This window comes from Salvelinus fontinalis, chromosome 26 (genome assembly GCF_029448725.1).
Source record: "Salvelinus fontinalis isolate EN_2023a chromosome 26, ASM2944872v1, whole genome shotgun sequence".
Taxonomy (NCBI): Eukaryota; Metazoa; Chordata; class Actinopteri; order Salmoniformes; family Salmonidae; genus Salvelinus; species Salvelinus fontinalis.
Window position 1 is genome coordinate 22,419,215 of NC_074690.1, and position 18,500 is coordinate 22,437,714.

Below are 18,500 nucleotides of genomic sequence, written 5' to 3' on the forward strand. Positions count from 1 at the left end.
CTGCCATAGTGTATGATTCTCCTCAGACATCCGTCGCTGAACTCTACCATTTATCCCCAGGTCAGGAGCACTGAGGAAGGGTGCAGGGTCAGAAGGTCAGGCAGCTTTGGTGAAATGACACGTGTAACAGATCATACCTGTCAGTAGAGGCCCAACTCAGTGGAGCAGGATAGGAATGACTGCCAGTCAGCTATGTTTGGTTACAGAGCAGCTCAAGTGTTTTCTGAAGGCTCGATCTGACATATCTATTTCAAAGTATTTTAGTAAGTCAGGTTTTAGTTGTACTTACAGTATATGCATGTCATTTTTTTATGCACCAATAAATTGTAACTACACACATCGGATGATGTCATGTTCTGTGTGTGTGTGTGTGTGTGTGTGTGTGTGTGTGTGTGTGTGTGTGTGTGTGTGTGTGTGTGTGTGTGTGTGTGTGTGTGTGTGTGTGTGTGTGTGTGTGTGTGTGTGTGTGTGTGTGTGTGTGTGTGTGTCCGGCCCGTCACGTTGTCGATTTGCTTCTCCCCATACAGCCGCACTGAGGTGAGGAGTTACACCCCCCTCCACTCCATGTTTCTCCTCTGGGGCAGCTGGGACAGGTGTCAGTGGTGCCTGCATTCCCTCTCGCCTTTGTTGTCATAGCTGGAATAATTGTGCAGATTACTGTCATCGGCCTGCTTCATGCCTGCCTTCCTCTCAAAGCTCGCCTTTACACCCTTTTCACTTGTCGTGTTTACACCTTGGAATAGGAGGGGGGGGGGGGGTGTGAGGCAGGCATACTCCTACCTGTGTGTGTGTGTAAGCCGTCTATTTATTATGATCATGCTTCTTTCCTCTTACATCCCTACAGAAACATCCAGAATAAAGGGAGCATATAAACAAGACCTGAGATTTGTGTGGATGTATTGTGAGGGCTGATGATGCTGGTTAGTTGGTGTTTACCTTCTTCACCTGCCACAACACAAATGGCATACTTGTGGTTTCTGACACCATGCCAACTATGTGGTGTGCAAGGATGTACTGTATAGTGCAAGGATGTACTGTTTTGCTTTGCATTCCAATATGTATTTTCTTCACTGTCGAAGAAGTAAATAATGTGTGCCCTATAAGGAGCTCAAGGGTGTGTTTCAGGTTTAAAGTGTTACTGTCACATGCACAAGTACAGCTCTCTTTCTGTGTTTGTGTGTGTGTGTGCTTGCACATGCACTTTGTAAATGTGTTTGAGTGTCTTGGGGAGGGGGACATGCCTGCGTGCATTTGGATAGGTGTGAATGAGACCTATGTTCTGAAATGTTCTGATCAGATATTATTCAATAGAGAGAGTATCATCACATATTCCATTCAATGCACTCAATTCACTATAAATGTGTGGCCATCTAATGTAGTCAATGAACAAAGAATTCAGCAAATCCCAAACTGGGGTAGCAAGGTACGGGAACTCGCTTAAAATACTAACCTTAACACAGTTACTGTAACAACCCTCTAAACTTAACTTAGTCTAAACACTGAAAGGAACCCTGCCTGAAGGCATTCTATATGCCCAACCACAGGCACTCCTCACCTCAGGCATGGAGTAATCAGAGCACTCCCCTGACTCTCCATGTACGCTCAACTAAAATATAAACGCAACATGTAAAGTGTTTGTCCCATGTTTCAGTCAACAGCCTGATCAACTCTATGCGAAGGAGATGCATGAGGCAAAATGTTTTTTTATTAAGGTATCTGTGACCAACAGATGCATATCTGTATTCCTAGTCATGTGTAATCCATAGATTACAGGGCCTAATGAATTCATTTAAATTGACTGATTTCCTTATATGAAATGTAACTCAGTAAAAAAAAAATATTGAATGTTACATTCATATTTTTGTTCAGTGTAGATCAGCTCGACTCTTTCTCTCTCTGCGAATGGCAGACGCACAATGACTTAAGGCCACGGGTACACTGGACAACAAATCACTCCCAGATGAGGGCAGCTAGGCTGTGTGTGTGTGTGTGTGTGTGTGTGTGTGTGTGTGTGTGTGTGTGTGTGTGTGTGTGTGTGTGTGTGTGTGTGTGTGTGTGTGTGTGTGTGTGTGTGTGTGTGTGTGTGTGTGTGTGTGTGTGTGTGTGTACTACAGTACAAAATACAGTAACATTTCCTCTTTCTTTCAGAGACCCCCCGCCACCACTACTCATGGCAGGGAGATGGATGTGGGTTCACAAAACAGACTGTTGATCACAATGCAAAATTAAGAGACATACTGTAAGAACAGTCTCTGTAGTGAGAGATGCAGGCTCCACAGCCTACCTTGTGTCATCATCAGCAAGCATCATTAGAAAAAAGTAATTAATTGATAGATCATTCATATAAACTAGAAATAAAATAAGAGCTCCAAGAATCGATCCCTGTGAAACACCATACTTGAAAATGAGGAGCGAAATGAAGGCATCAGAAAAGGTTTAGGGGTCGATTCAATCCGTAGCGCTGAAGATCTGCGCTACAGCGTGATAGAAATGTAAAGACAATGTTCCTGCGTTAGCGGAGACTGCATTGTCTCCGCTAACACTGCATATGTCGGCTCAATCACAATACTTCTGAATTTCAATCGTGCTATAATGCTGAACTTTGACGATACAGTTTGAAGGTAAACTACTCATGGCAAGCATCATCAACTTCACTACATGAAAAAAATCCTCACTCATGCTTACTCTAACTAAGATCTGTTTGAGGACATACAAGCAGTTTATTTCCAGCCCTTTCCTCTGTGTATGCGAATATCCAAGGCCTCAAAACTTGTCTCTCCCATACCTGCCCAGTGAGTGCAGTTGAAAATTAGCCAGCTAGCTAATACCAGCACTTTTACTGAAACGTTGATCAATGTGCACTGTCTCTGTAAAAATAAACTCATGAACTCCTTTCAAACGGGACCATGTTCCAGCACAAGTGTAATTTAGCAGTGCGTGCGGCTGCCCCAGAGGGGCTTCCCTGGCTTACGTTCCCCAGCCTCGGTGACTAAGCCCGGGCCAGATGAAAGCAGGTTGGGCCCTAAGCACTCTACTTACATCCAGGCCTTTTCATACCGGGGCTCTGTAGCCCAGCCAAACCAGCCATTGCTCTGTGGGTATAAAGTGGGGGGCCGTAGCCCAGCCAAACCAGCAGTTGCTCTGTGGGTATAAAGTGGGGCGCCGTAGCCCAGTAAAACCAGCCATGGCTCTGTGGATATAAAGCTGGGGGCTATAGCGGATGTGTAACAGTCCAGGGGTGGTTGCTGTCGAGGGGTGAGTAAGGGGGCGTAAGGAGGTATAGAATGGAACCAGAGGGGTGAGTAAGGGGGCATAAGGAGGTATAGAATGGAACCAGAGGGATGAGTAAGGGGGCGTAAGGAGGTATAGAATGGAACCAGAGGGGTGAGTAAGGGGGCGTAAGGAGGTATAGAATGGAACCAGAGGGGTGAGTAAGGGGGCGTAAGGAGAAAAGCAGCCAACAAGGGCTCAGCATATGTGGGAACTCCTTCAAGACTGTTGGAAAAGCATTTCAGATTAAGCTGGTTGAGAGAACGCCAAGAGTGTGTAAAGCTGTCATCAAGGCAAAGTGTGGCTACTTTGAAGAATCTCAAATATAAAATATATTTTGATTTGTTTCACACTTTTTTGGTTACTACATGATTCCATATGTTATTTGATAGTTTTGATGTCTTCGCTATTATTCCACAATGTGTAAAATAGTACAAATAAAGAAAAACACTTTAATGTGTAGGTGTATCCAACATTTTGACTGGTATTGTATACTGAACAAAAATATAAACACAACATGTAAAGTGTTGGTCCCATGTTTAATTAGCTGAAATAAAAGATACCCACATTTTTCCATACGCACATAAATCTTATTTCACTCAGATTTTGGTCACAAATTTGTTTACATACATGTTAGGGAAGATTTCTCTTTTGCCAAGATAATCCATCCACCTGACAGGTGTAGCATATCAAGAAGCTGATTAAACAGCATGATCATTACACAGGTGCACCTTGTGCTTGGGACAGTAAAAGGCCACTTTAAAATGTGCAGTTTTGTCACAACACAATACCACAGATGTCTCAAGTTGAGGGAGTGTGCAATTTGCATGCTGACTGCAGGAATGTCCACCATAGCTGTTGCCAGAAAATGTCATTTTAATTTTTCTACCATAATCCACCACCAAAGTCGTTTTAGAGAATTTGGCAGTATGTCCAACCGGCCTCACAACCGCAGACCACGTGTAACCATGCCAGCCCAGGACCTCCAAATCCGGCTTCTTCACCTGTGTGATCGTCTGAGACCAGCCACTCGGACAGCTGATGAAACTGAGGAGTATTTCTGTCTGTAGGGAAAAACTCATTTTGATTGGCTGGGCCTGGCTCTCCAGTGGGTGGGTCTACGCCCTACCAGGCCCACCCATGGCTGCACCCCTGCCTAGTCATGTGGAATCCATAGATTATGGCCTAATTATTTTTTTTCAATTGACTGATTTCCTTATATGAAATTGTTGCATGTTCTGTTTATGTTTCTGTTCAATATAGTTGATAACATAGGTTCAATCAGTAAGATTTGTCTGAATGGATAGCTCACTTTACTGTTTTCGGTAAGCACAATACAATTCACATTGCTTCCTCTGTGCATAATGTGCATAGTGGGAATGTATACGTTAGTGTTTACAAACATTGTCATCATCATCAGAGCGTCATTTCTCCCTTTTCGATTTGCCACATGCAGAATGTCGTTCAGCTATGAGCACGGCATAATAATGAGCACGGCATTCCTCACATTTGCTGTTCAACCTACTCTTGAAATTATCACCTTCGTTTCTCTCAACCAATGGACATAAATCTTGGTATGTATTTTTATATGTCAAACTTACCCATGTTCTCTTACTTGCTGTGTTACAGCAAAAGTTACAGACAACCCGCCACCTCCTCACCACCACCAGCTAAGTCATTGGAACTCCTGAAGCCCAGTGGTCGATGCCAGATGCCCCACATAGGGCTACCTGCCATCAAAGCATATGGCTCTGAGGATTATCCCTCAGAGATGAGGCCATTCCCCAAACTATTTCAATAAATGTTAATTGTTGCTTTTTGTCTCTGTTGTTCATTCAGTTAAGCATGTGTGCAATTGAAATAACCTTGCTTTTAGCAGCACTATGTTCCAAACAACTGAGCCATATGACAGCCACTAATTGTTCAGGAGGTCAGTAATGGTTTAGCAGGACACTCCTCTTAAGCAACAAAACAAACACCAGTTCAGAGACGGGAGGTCTGGGCACGGTTGGCAGACCCAGAGGAGCGGGCACTGAGGGCACGGTGTGTTTTGGGTCGGACTTCCACGTGGGAGTGATGTTGTATTTTCTGTTTCCTGAGGCCAGAGTGATAGTGTCTCTGTTATCGGCTCCATTTCCTACGACCACAACAGCATCCTCCAGACCCAGGCCCTGACATGCAACAAATCAGGAGAAATGCATGTTCCTGCCAGTCTGAACAGCCACGCCAAGCCAAGCATCAACATGACATGTAATGTTTATATTTTCATCCCGGTGTAACATTGTTTCAATCCTATCATCAAAGATTACATTTGCCATCACAACACAACACACAAGCCTATTTCATAAGTTGTCTTCATGTCTTTTAATCACGTCTAAAAACACCTAAATCTTCACATGAAAAGTGTTGGGCTCAGCATTGAGATGTAGAGTGAGACCTGAAACATACGCCTTGATGCCAGTGGAGATTTCTCTTCCTCCCAGAAACATGACCTCTGCAGCCCCCCTCTGCCCCCTCAGGTTAACCTGCCAAAGCTCATTACTGGAAGACAGGCGCTCTGAGGGCTCTATACCCCCAGGCCTACAGGATCATATGACTCCTGCCCAACTCCACCTTCATTTTCTATATTTTGTGTATTTGGTCAAAAATGGCAAATAGCCTCCTGTTGAATCTCCATCTTTTGGATGAACCTCTCTTCAGCAAGGCCATTCTACAGCCAATGGTTGTCTATTTTTTATTCTTTTTTAAAATGTATTTTTATTTATTTCACCTTTATTTAACCAGGTAGGCTAGTTGAGAACAAGTTCTCATTTACAACTGCGACCTGGCCAAGATAAAGCAAAGAAGTGTGAACAGACAACAACACAGAGTTACACATGGAGTAAACAATAAACAAGTCAATTACACAGTAGGGGAAAAAATGAGTCTATGGAGAATGCATGGCCGTGTGCTCGATTTTCTACACCTGTCAGCAACGGGTGTGGCTGAAATAGCAGAATCCACTAATTCAAAGGGTTGTCCACATAATTATGTATATGATAGTGTATCATGACCTAGCCTAAAGATTAGACTAAATACCACAGATGTCTCAAGTTTGGAGGGAGTGTGCATTTGACATGCTGATTGCAGGAATATCCAACGCCCTGCCTAATATATACAGTTGAAGTCGGAAGTTTACTTACACTTAGGTTGGCGTCATTAAAACTCATTATTCAACCACTCCACTAATTTCTTGTTTACAAACTATAGTTTTGGCAAATCGGTTAGGACATTTACTTTGTGCATGACACAGGTAATTTTTCCAACAATTGTTTACAGACGGATTATTTAATTTACAATTCACTGTATCACAATTCCAGTGGGTCAGTTGACTCTGCCTTTAAACAGCTTGGAAAATTCCAGAAAATGATATCATGGCTTTAGAAGCTTCTGATGGAATGCTTTTCCAACAGTCTTGAAGGAGTTCCCACATATGCTGAGCACTTGTTGGCTGCTTTTCCTTAACTCTGTGGTTCAACTAATCCCAAACCATCTCAACTGGGTTGAGGTCGGGTGCTTGTGGAGGCCAGGTCATCTGATGCAGCACTTCATTACTCTCCTTTTTGGTCAAATAACCCTTACACAGCCTGGAGGTGTATTGGATCATTGTCCTGTTGAAAAACAAATGATAGTGGGACTAAGATGGGATGGCGTATTGCTGCAGAATGCTATGGTAGCCATGCTGGTTAAGAGTGCCTTGAATTGTAAATAAGTCACTGACCGTGTCACCAGCAAAGCAACCCCACACCTCCTCCTCCATGCTTTACGGTGGGAACCACAGATGCGGAGATCATCCGTTCACGTACTTTGCATCTCACATGGTGGTTGGAACCAGAAATCTATTAAATTTGGACTCAACAGATTTCCACCGGTCTAATGTCCATTGCTCGTGTTTCCTGGCCCAAGCAAGTATCTTCTTCTTATTGGTGTCCTTTAGTAGTGATTTCTTTGCAGCAATTCGACCATGAAAGCCTGTTTCACGCAGTCTCCATTGAATAGTTGATGTTGAGATGTGTCCGTTACTTGAACTCTGTGAAGGATTTATTGTGGCTGCAATTTCTGAGGCTGGTAACTCTAATTAACTTATCCTCTGCAGCAACTCTGGGTCTACCTTTCCTGTGACGGTCCTCATGAGGGCCAGTTTCATCATAGAGCTTGATGGTTTTTGCAACTGTCCGTGAAGAAACTTTCAAAAGTTCTTGAAGTTTTACGGATTGACTGACCTTCATGTCTTAAAGTAATGATGGACTGTCTTTTCTCTTTGCTTATTTGAGCTGTTTTTGCCATAATATGGACTTGGTATTTTACTGAATGGGGTTATCTTCTGTATACCACCCCTGTCACAACACAACTGATTAGCTCAAGCGCATTAAGGACAGAAATTCCACAAATGAACTTCTAACAAGGCACACCAGTTAATTTAAGTGCATTCCAGGTGACTACCTCATGAAGCTGGTTGAGAGAATGGCAAGAGTGTACAAAGCTGTCAAGGCAAAGGGTGTCTACTTTGAGGAATCTCAAATATAAATATACTTTGATTTGTGTAACACTTTTTTGGTTACTACATGATTCCACATGTGTTATTTCACAGTTTTGATATACACTGCTCAAAAAAATAAAGGGAACACTTAAACAACACAATGTAACTCCAAGTCAATCACACTTCTGTGAAATCAAACTGTCCACTTAGGAAGCAACACTGATTGGCAATAAATTTCACATGCTGTTGTGCAAATGGAATAGACAAAAGGTGGAAATTATTGGCAATTAGCAAGACACCCCCAATAAAGGAGTGATTCTGCAGGTGGTGACCACAGACCACTTCTCAGTTCCTATGCTTCCTGGCTAATGTTTTGGTCACTTTTGAATGCTGGCGGTGCTCTCATTCTAGTGGTAGCATGAGACGGAGTCTACAACCCACACAAGTGGCTCAGGTAGTGCAGCTCATCCAGGATGGCACATCAATGCGAGCTGTGGCAAGAAGGTTTGCTGTGTCTGTCAGCGTAGTGTCCAGAGCATGGAGGCGCTACCAGGAGACAGGCCAGTACATCAGGAGACGTGGAGGAGGCCGTAGGAGGGCAACAACCCAGCAGCAGGACCGCTACCTCCGCCTTTGTGCAAGGAGGAGCACTACCAGAGCCCTGCAAAATGACCTCCAGCAGGCCACAAATGTGCATGTGTCAGCATATGGTCTCACAAGGGCTCTGAGGATCTCATCTCGGTACCTAATGGCAGTCAGGCTACCTCTGGCGAGCACATGGAGGGCTGTGCGGCCCCACAAAGAAATGCCACCCCACACCATGACTGACCCACCGCCAAACCGGTCATGCTGGAGGATGGTGCAGGCAGCAGAACGTTCTCCACGGCGTCTCCAGACTCTGTCACGTCTGTCACATGTGCTCATGTGCTCAATGTGAACCTGCTGTCATCTGTGAAGAGCACAGGGCGCCAAAGGCGAATTTGCCAATATTGGTGTTCTCTGGCAAATGCCAAACGTCCTGCACGGTGTTGGGCTGTAAGCACAACCCCCACCTGTGGACGTCGGGCCCTCATACCACCCTCATGGAGTCTGTTTCTGACTGTTTGAGCAGACACATGCACATTTGTGGCCTGCTGGAGGTCATTTTGCAGGGCTCTGGTAGTGCTCCTCCTTGCACAAAGGCGGAGGTAGCGGTCCTGCTGCTGGGTTGTTGCCCTCCTACGGCCTCCTCCACGTCTCCTGATGTACTGGCCTGTCTCCTGGTAGCGCCTCCATGCTCTGGACACTACGCTGACAGACACAGCAAACCTTCTTGCCACAGCTCGCATTGATGTGCCATCCTGGATGAGCTGCACTACCTGAGCCATTTGTGTGGGTTGTAGACTCCATCTCATGCTACCACTAGAGTGAGAGCACCGCCAGCATTCAAAAGTGACCAAAACATCAGCCAGGAAGCATAGGAACTGAGAAGTGGTCTGTGGTCACCATCTGCAGAACCACTCCTTTATTGGGGGTGTCTTGCTAATTGCCTATAATTTCCACCTTTTGTCTATTCCATTTGCACAACAGCATGTGACATTTATTGTCAATCAGTGTTGCTTCCTAAGTGGACAGTTTGATTTCACAGAAGTGTGATTGACTTGGAGTTACATTGTGTTGTTTAAGTGTTCCCTTTATTTTTTTGAGCAGTGTATATTTGAATTAAAAACAATAGCCATAGGTAAATGTTCTGTGCCTGTCCATCAACAAAGAAAAACCAAGACATAACTTCCTTTAGGTTAGTTATTCTTATATGGCTAATGATGAGATGCAATGATTTGAGGGGTATTGTCTTACACACAGGAATATCTGTGGACCCAGTATATCTCCAATAACACAATAGAGAGAGCCCTACAACAGACGTAACTGGAAGAAGAATTGCAATACAAGAGGAAAGGGGGATGTGAAATGTTTTCAGACTGTTTTGAGGGAGGAAAAACAGCAGCAGAAGTCTTAAGTAAAGGATCCATTTCCTATTTTTTTTACACTTTGATCACATATCAGCTCACTTTGTAGTGTCTATCATTCACAAGTTGTTGTATGTGTTACATTTTCTACTGTGTGTAAATGCTAGTCCCTCCTCTGACTTCTGCTTCCTCCACGTATATGTGTAACAAGATGGGGGTTTCACTATGATGGGAAATCGAAAGAGCGCTATGAACACAAGAGAATGGAGGAACCAAGTCACCCTTGGATTGGGCCCATTTCCCAACAACGTTCTAGAATGTGGCACAACATCAGAATTCAGAGGGCCCCTCCACTCTCTTTCGAATACACAGAATTAGGATTAGTAAAATGGAGCAGACTCCCATTTAAGTCAACATTTCAGAGTGGATACACTGGCATCCATATTTTGTGTAACACCCAGAAATCTCTGGACTGACGAGCTTTGTCCATTTTATGAATTATATTTCTGTGGTTGTACCCACCCAGAGCTCAACATGATATGCGCGTGGTGACTCACACATAGTAGAGTGAAAAAAGAGAGGCAGAGGCTAAGGAACAAAAAGGATTCAATCTTCAGCTGTGCTGCAGGACTTGCCCAGGGGTTGTGTACCTTGTACATGTTGTTTATTTAGCAGGTGCCCTTATACAGAGCGACTTAGTAAGTACTGTAGCAAAGAGTAACACTGTGCACTTTGGTGATCACTGCAGTTCTATTTGAAACCATTTTTGAGTTTGGTGTCAGAGAGGCAAACACCCACTGATGTCAAGTCAATCAACAATATTCCCCCAATGTCTTTTAAATTATGTCACCTGAAATTATACACTACAACACCAAAAGTATGTGGACACCTGCTCGTCAAACATCTCATTCCAAAATCATGGGTATTAATGTGGAGTTAATGCTATAACAGCCTCCACTCTTCTGGGAAGGCTTTCCACTAGATGTTGGAACATTGCTGCAGGGACTTGCTTCCATTCAGCCACAAGAGCATTAGTGAGGTCAGGAACTGATGTTGGACGATTAGGCCTGGCTCGCAGTCAGCGTTCCAATTCATCCCAAAGGTGTTTGATGGGGTTAAGGTCAGGGTTCTGTGCAGGCCAGTCAAGTTCTTCCATACCGATCTCAACAAACCATTTCTGTATGGACCTCGCTTGGTGCTCAGGGGCATTGTCATGCTGAAACAAGAAAGTGTCTTCCCCAAACTGTTGCCACAGAATCATCTAGAATTCCATTGTATGCTGTAGCGTTAAGATTTCCCTTCACTGGAAAAACAGCCCCAGACCATTATTCCTCCTCCACCAAACTTTACAGTTGCCACTATGCTTTTGGGTAGGTAGTGTTCTCCTGGCATCCGCCAAACCCAGATTCGTCCGTCGACTGCCAGATGTTGAAGTGTGATTCATCACTCCAGAGAAAGTGTTTCAACTCCTCCAGAGTCCAATAGCGGCGAGCTTTACGCCACTCCAGCTGACGCTTGGGATTGTGTATGGTGATTTTAGGCTTGTGTGCAGTGGCTCGGCCATGGAAACCCATTTCATGAAGCTCCCGACGAACAATTTGTGTGCTGACGTTGCTTCCAGAGGCAGTTTGTAACTCGATAGTGAGTATTGCAACTGAGGACAGATGATTTGTACATGGTACGTGCTTCAGCACTCAACGTTCTGTTCTGTGAGCTTGTGTGGTCTACCACTTTGTGGCTGAGCCGTTGCTGCTCTTAGACATTTCCACTTCGCAATAATAGCACTTGCAGTTGACCGGGTCAGCTCAAGCAGGACAGAAATTTGACGAACTGACTTGTTGGAAAGGTGGCATCCTATGACGGTACCACATTGAAAGTCACTGAGCTCTTCGGTAAGGCCATTCTACTGCCAATAGTTGTCTATGGAGATTGCATGGCTGTGTGCTAGATTTTATACACCTGTCACTAACGGGTTTGGCTGAAATAGCCAAATCCACTCATTTGAAGGGGTATCCACATACTTTTGTATATATAGTGTATCATAACCTAGCCAAAAGATTAGACTCAATACACCTTCATCTGAGCTTTGTACACAATGGTCTGAGTAAGAGAGAGCACTAATTTAGCAAGATGACAGTTTCGGCAATGATGTCAGGCATACATTTCTTTATCTCTCCAATGGACCCTTAACAAACTATCACAATAATAGTAGGGCGGCAGGCGGTTAGAGCCTTGCACCAGTAACCAAAAAGTCGATTACCCAAGCCGACACGTTGAATAATCTGTCGATGTGCCCTTGAACAAGGCACTTAACCCTAATTAGCAATTGCAGTACAGGGTGCATCTATGGCTGACCCTTTAAAACAATACATTTCTCTGCACCTATTTGGTGATGTACGTGACAAAACATCAATTTATTTTTTCTAGACAATACCTTCCTCTTTACAAACTCTAGAAAACCTGTCTTTCTGTCAGTCTTTCTGTCTGTCTGTACATGATTAAATTAGATTAATGTCCTCATATAATATACTGTAGGGAGCTCCAAGACTTTGAGAAAAGTGTTATAGAAAATGTGATCCACTATTATGAGGGAATCAATTTGAAAAAATTGTGTCAGACATGTGATGGACTATACATTATATCTAACTAACTAATAACATTAACAGCGATTACCGACCAGGAAATAAAGTTCTGAAATGGGCCATTAGGTTTGTTACATGGTGAAATTCCCTGACGAAGGATTTAAATCATAGGGAGTTTACAAGTATATGTTACAAAAAACAAAAAAAAACATTTTCCCCCTGAGTCTGAAAATTGATATTTTGAACGCTTGTGGCTTTGCTGTGAAATGTCCACATAGGGAGAAACACAGATGAAGGGGCTGATATTGTCAATCACACACTTGAAAATTTTTTTTATCATGCTTGCATATTTTAATAAGCATACCGTTCATTTGATCCGATTCAGTAGGTTTCAGTAGTAGCCCAGTGAGAGGTTTAAACTGTTCGGTCTGCTCTTGTGAAATAACATATTCTAGTTAAGGTGAATCTAATAAAATTAGACATGCATGTTAACTATAGACTACCGAATGTTTAGTCTCGGCAAATTTTTCCCATGACGAAAAAAACCCATTCGACAAAATTTGGTTCAAATCGAATTTCTCAAATTATCATTTAACAACGTGAAAAATCATAATAATAATAATAATAATAGGCTCATTTGGATTAATTTAAAGATATTGGAACGTTTACATTAGGACTATCTGAAAGCAATATGTTGCTGTTAACAAATAAATACAGCCTATTTGAAAGAAAGAATAGTTACATTTACAAAACAAATAGTCTTATAAGAAAAACAATAACTTTGCAAAAACGAATCAAAGTGCGATCAAATCAAATATACAGGGATGCCTAGTTTGCACAGGCTATCACAATTTAGGGAAACGTAGGCCTACAGTAAATAATTAATATCAACAACAAAAAATTCAAACAAGATAATTCAACATTAAAACAAGATTGAGTTGTATTATGATGGCTATTATTCGCCCAAACATTATAATAAGCATGTATTTGTATTATGAAAACGAAAAAAATTGCGTCCTACTGAAAAATCTTGGTACCATTTTTTTTTTATTCCTGCAGTGGGCCATAGCCAACATTGCATAACAACTTATAACAAGAAGCATGATGACAATTATTATAATGCTGAAGATTGCACATCTCTTTTTTAAATCAGATGCTTCGAACTGTAAGCTTTCCTATTGAAAAGGGTCCCCACGCCTTTTATATATGGTTTTACTAAAGCTTTGCACGTGTTTACCATGGCAAAACAAAGAAAAAATGGGCACACACTAAATTATTTAAAAATGATAGAGGTTTCACAAACCTACTTGTATTTAGCATTTATAGGGCCCATCGTTCATTGAACTACCGTCACCATCATCAGCTGCAGGCAGCAATAAAGATGCTGAACTCAACTACGGGACAATAAACCCAATTGGGCTGCAGTCAGTTGCTCTCTGCCCAGATGCTATCGGTTAGTCCGAATGGGATGGATTAAAAACGAACTGATTGCCGCAATGCGAGTTCTTTCTTTTCTGAAACTAAGGTTGCAAACATTGGGCTATAAATTGTAAGAGCTGAACAAAGCCTAAATGACCTGTTACATTTGTTTTAGTTTATTTTCACCTTTAGCAGCAGCGTGTGAAATAAAACGAAATTATGAGCATCTTATCACGGAGGATTGTTGTATTATGTATAAATAACGAAAATAAAAAGCTATATCGACAGATGTGTTATCACCTCTGACGTATTACTGAAATACTTTCCCAATGTATAACATCTCATATCCACTGCAAGGCGGGCATATAAGGAGGTGCGGCCAAGACAGTCAAAAGGAAAATGGAGAGGAAAAAGTTCAAACCTCACTAATGCAAAGATTGCTTTCGCTAGAGCATGGGGTTGGTGCAGCTGCCTCTGACACTGGATGGAATCTATATGGGACTATTATCCTGGTGGATTTGCGTTTTGTTCTAGGGCTACAACGTAATGTATTGGAAAAGCGAACAAATGTTGGCTTGCCCCGAGGTGGATGACATTGAAAATGGGTTTAACTCGACCTTCGACAGCACGGTATGCCTATATCCATATTAAAAGTTTGAAGAAATTATCGAGCATTCATTGTTTAGCGAATTTTTCGATATTATATGGTGCTATTAGGCCTACCATTTATTGTTTAAACATCCTACATTCGGTAAAATGTTAGGCTACTCCAAACCGACGGGCGACTGTTTTCAAGTTAATAATTTGAGATTTGAGATGGGCACCCATTCGTTGTCTCTGCACAATTCAGTGCATTACCTGAGGGAGGTTGCGTTACAGGCTAATCAAAATACATGGCTGCCTGCGCGTTGGTTTGGAGAAAGCTGCCATGTCGATAACTGCCAAACAAATCTGTATGTTTGATTTGGCATTTTTGTTCTGTCATTCGTCCTGGATATGATCATTTTACAAGAATTACCTTTCTGCAGAGAACTAATGTGATTGACAGCAGAAATTGATAGGCGTTGAACCATGAACGTTATTTTGTTGATAGGTGGTTTAACATTTCAAGAGTTTTGGTTCATGTGTACCAAAACAATTATTAAAGGGTTCTTGAAGATGGCATTTTAGTCCTATTTTTTTCGTCGTGGTTGTCATAGCAAGCAGAAGTGGAGCTAAAGGCCATCCCCAGTGCATATTTTGACTAGTCACTATGCCTAAGGAGGGATGTGGAAGGGCATCTTCCGATTCTTTGAGTATACTTTTTTTAATTTAACCTTTATTTAACCAGGTAGCCCAGTTGAGAACAAGTTCTCATTTACAACTGCGACCTGGCCAAAATAAAGCAAAGCAGTGAGACACAAACAGTTACACATGGAATAAACAAACGTACAGTCAATACGCCGACAAGTAGCTTAAGGAAGGGTAATCAAACGGGTATACCGGTAGCCTATTTTTAATAGTAGGCCTATGCGTGAAACCTTACCAGTGGAAATTGGGCCTATGCCTTCACGGGTGCCTTCATTTTACATGTCAATAAGCAGACTCGTAACCAGAGCGATTTAGTTTGTGCATTCATCTTAAGATAACTAGGTGGGAAAATCACGTCAGTCAAAACTACTTTAGATGACAAATGTATGTACTATCAGGAAAGTCCGATGGTAAAGAGGAAAACCCAGACATGGATAGGCCTGGTCAAATTTAGGCATATGAAATTGTTAATTTATGCATGGAAAAATGTGCCTTGTGTCAATCATGTCTTATTTTTCTGTTTTATATATCTAGGGCACATCGGATTACATTTTTGGAGATGAGTCGTATTCACCATCTTCGTCTTTGTCTTCCTTGACACCGCAGACGATGGCATCAGCCTCTCTGGGGAAAAGCCTTTGTGCAAGTTGTGGTTTGGAGATAGTTGACAAATACCTACTCAAGGTAAGTTGCCGAGCCTATGACCGGCTTAGATATTCAACCAAGGCCTAAAATCTGTATGTACATTTTTTTTCTCCCCCAACGTTCATAAACGCATAGGCCTAGGATCCCTAAAGCGTTCACATTTTTAACTGTGACAGGATTTTTTGTTGTTGACGTAGGCCTATTTGGTAAATACAATTACGTTTTAAGTTCAGCAAAATTGTTACTATTAACATCGAATGGTGTTCACACTTGCCTAATTTTCGTGGCTAAAACTGTAGACCAGGCTACTCTTTCGGGCGAATAAATCTGTTTAACTGTTGTGGCTACATTTCAGGTGAACAACTTGTGTTGGCACGTGAACTGCCTCTCGTGCAGCATGTGCCAAACTCCTCTAGGAAGACATGTCAGTTGCTACATTAAAGACGAGGTGGTTTTCTGCAAACTCGACTACTTCAGGTAGGTGAAAAGGGAGACCTCTTCCATACAGGGAGGGTTCTAGCGCGATTAGCCAAGTAAAACTCAACTCCACGATGTACTTCAAGTCAACGGAGAGTTGAGTTTAGGCTACATCTGAAGTTGCAACTTTGAGATGACATTCAATTGTTATCTAATGATGTTAATGAGACTTTCTACAATGCAAGATAATTGTCTGTTAACCTTGGGACCTCTAGTATTTATAGCACACCATTCATAGTAGGACTTCTCTACAGCCTTCAATTTACATTAAATGCATTTTGGGGGGACAACCTTGTATTTCTAGATTCATGATCAAATAATTTTGTTGATTTAAAAAAGTAAATGGCTACCCTGCCTTTAGTGGTTTTGATCTGTAGTTTGTTTGCAATCCAACTTTCCCACAGGAAGTATGGAACTCGCTGTGCCCACTGTGGCAGGAACATGCACTCCAAAGACTGGGTGAGGAGAGCAAAGGGCAACACCTACCACCTGGCCTGCTTTGCCTGCTTCTCCTGCAAACGCCAGCTCTCCACGGGGGAGGAATTTGCCCTGGTGGAGGAGAGGGTGCTGTGTCGAATCCACTACGACTGCATGCTGGACAACCTCAAACAGGCCATGGAAAGTGGTAAGCAACATTAAAAGGTGTGTAGAAAGAATAAGGCCTGCATTTAAAAAAATGTGTTAATTGTTCACTAACTGTTTTTCTACACATGTATGATTGATGTAGCAATTTAATTTAGGCAATTTAATTATTTTGAAAATTGCTAAATATGAGATTCTAGATCTGTCCTTATCAATTAGCCTTCCTCATTTTCCTATGCGGTCCTGTGTTTACATGAAAAGGTGTTACTGTAGAGGGAGCCCCGCCATCAGAGCAAGAAGGGTCTCATCCCAAACCAGCTAAGAGGGCTCGCACTAGCTTCACCACAGACCAGCTACAGGTGAATATTTATTACTTTCCTGTCACTCCAGAAATGACTATCCTGGATGTTTGCATATGAATGATATGATTGTGTGACCATCTTACATTCACTGTATCTTGTCTGTCAGGTGATGCAGGCCCAGTTTGCTCAGGACAACAACCCAGATGCTCAGACCCTCCAGAAGCTGGCAGAGAGGACTGGGCTCAGTCGCAGGGTCATTCAGGTGAGCTCTCTAACAGTCTAGTCAAACAATTCTAGGTGTCCCTGAAGTTACAAATTAAGCTTAACCCATCCCTATTGAATGTCCAGGTTTGGTTCCAGAACTGTCGAGCTCGTCATAAGAAGCATGTGAGCCCTCAGCACCATGTGCCATCTGCAGCGATGTCGTCACTACAGCAGTCCAGTCTTTCTCCGCCTCTTATGGAGGATCTACACTACACATCCTACATACCAACAGACACACCCGTGCTTACAGCACTACACACCTACATGGATGGTGAGCAAAACCAGTACATCACAGGTTCATCTTTTTTATGTCTTGTGGGTTAAGCTTTCTTTGTAACATCTTATTAGTTTTGCTTTAGAATTCAGTGCAAAGATCTGAAATCACATTATTTCATAACCCAATGGGCTATTATGTTTGTTCTTCACAGTGCACTCTCCCTCCTCCCTGGTGTTCCAGCCTCTTTTATACCATTCCATGACACAGCTGCCAATCAGCCATGCCTGATCTTCACACCCTGCGGAACCGGCCATTACCATTGGTTAGAATGCTGAGGAGCCAATGCGATACCCCTGTCCATTAAAGGGTGGGGTGCAAAATTATCTGCTATGGGGATTTATTGAAGGAGATCAAATTCAGATGTAAAATAAGGTTAATATGTAAACTTGTTGTTGATGTATTGTACATATTGGTTGGCATTTAATTTATTTGAGGTATGTGACTGAGCACTTTGTAAAAAAAAAAAAATGTATTAATAGATTAGTTGTGTACACTGAACAAAAATGAAATATGCAACGATTTCAAAGATTTTTTTCTGAGTTACAGTTCATAAGGAAATAAGTAAATTGAAAAATTAATTGGGCACTTATCTATAGATTTCATATGACTGAATACAGCTATACAGTGCCTTCAAAGTTATTCAGACCCCTTGACTTTTCCCCAAATTTTGTTACATTAGCCTTCTAAAATGGATTAAATAAAAAATCCTCAGCAATCTACACACATGAGGTAATGACAAAGCAAAAACAGGTTTCTAGAAATGTTTGTAAATTTATAAAAAATAAACATACCTTATAGCAAAGGGTCTGAATACTTATTTACATGATTCAATTGAACTTGAGTGCATCCTGTTTCCATTTATCATCCTTGAGCTGTTTCTACAACTTGATTGGAGTCCTCCTGAAGTAAATGCAATTGATTGGACAT

At 42.2% G+C, this 18,500-nt stretch overlaps 1 protein-coding gene across 1 annotated transcript; it reads left to right on the forward strand.

Annotated features, from left to right (window-relative positions):
* The first annotated feature begins 14,106 nt into the window (after positions 1 to 14,106).
* Positions 14,107 to 18,348, forward strand: LOC129823939 (LIM/homeobox protein Lhx8-like). Its single transcript, XM_055883071.1, has 8 exons — positions 14,107 to 14,366; positions 15,561 to 15,710; positions 16,027 to 16,148; positions 16,553 to 16,773; positions 16,992 to 17,089; positions 17,199 to 17,294; positions 17,381 to 17,567; positions 17,725 to 18,348. The coding sequence occupies exons 1-8, from the start codon at positions 14,283 to 14,285 to the stop codon at positions 17,799 to 17,801; spliced, it is 1,035 nt and encodes a 344-aa protein (XP_055739046.1). The 5' UTR covers positions 14,107 to 14,282; the 3' UTR covers positions 17,802 to 18,348.
* Positions 18,349 to 18,500: the final 152 nt, after the last annotated feature.

What these genes read in the sequence shown, in the direction of transcription:
- LOC129823939 (XM_055883071.1), top strand. Translation starts at nt 14,283, where the DNA reads ATGTATTGGAAAAGCGAACAAATGTTGGCTTGCCCCGAGGTGGATGAC. An exon ending in ACTCGACCTTCGACAGCACG is followed by an intron (nt 14,367 to 15,560) that starts GTATGCCTATAT and finishes TTATATATCTAG; the next exon opens with GGCACATCGGATTACATTTT. An exon ending in ACTACACACCTACATGGATG is followed by an intron (nt 17,568 to 17,724) that starts GTGAGCAAAACC and finishes TGTTCTTCACAG; the next exon opens with TGCACTCTCCCTCCTCCCTG.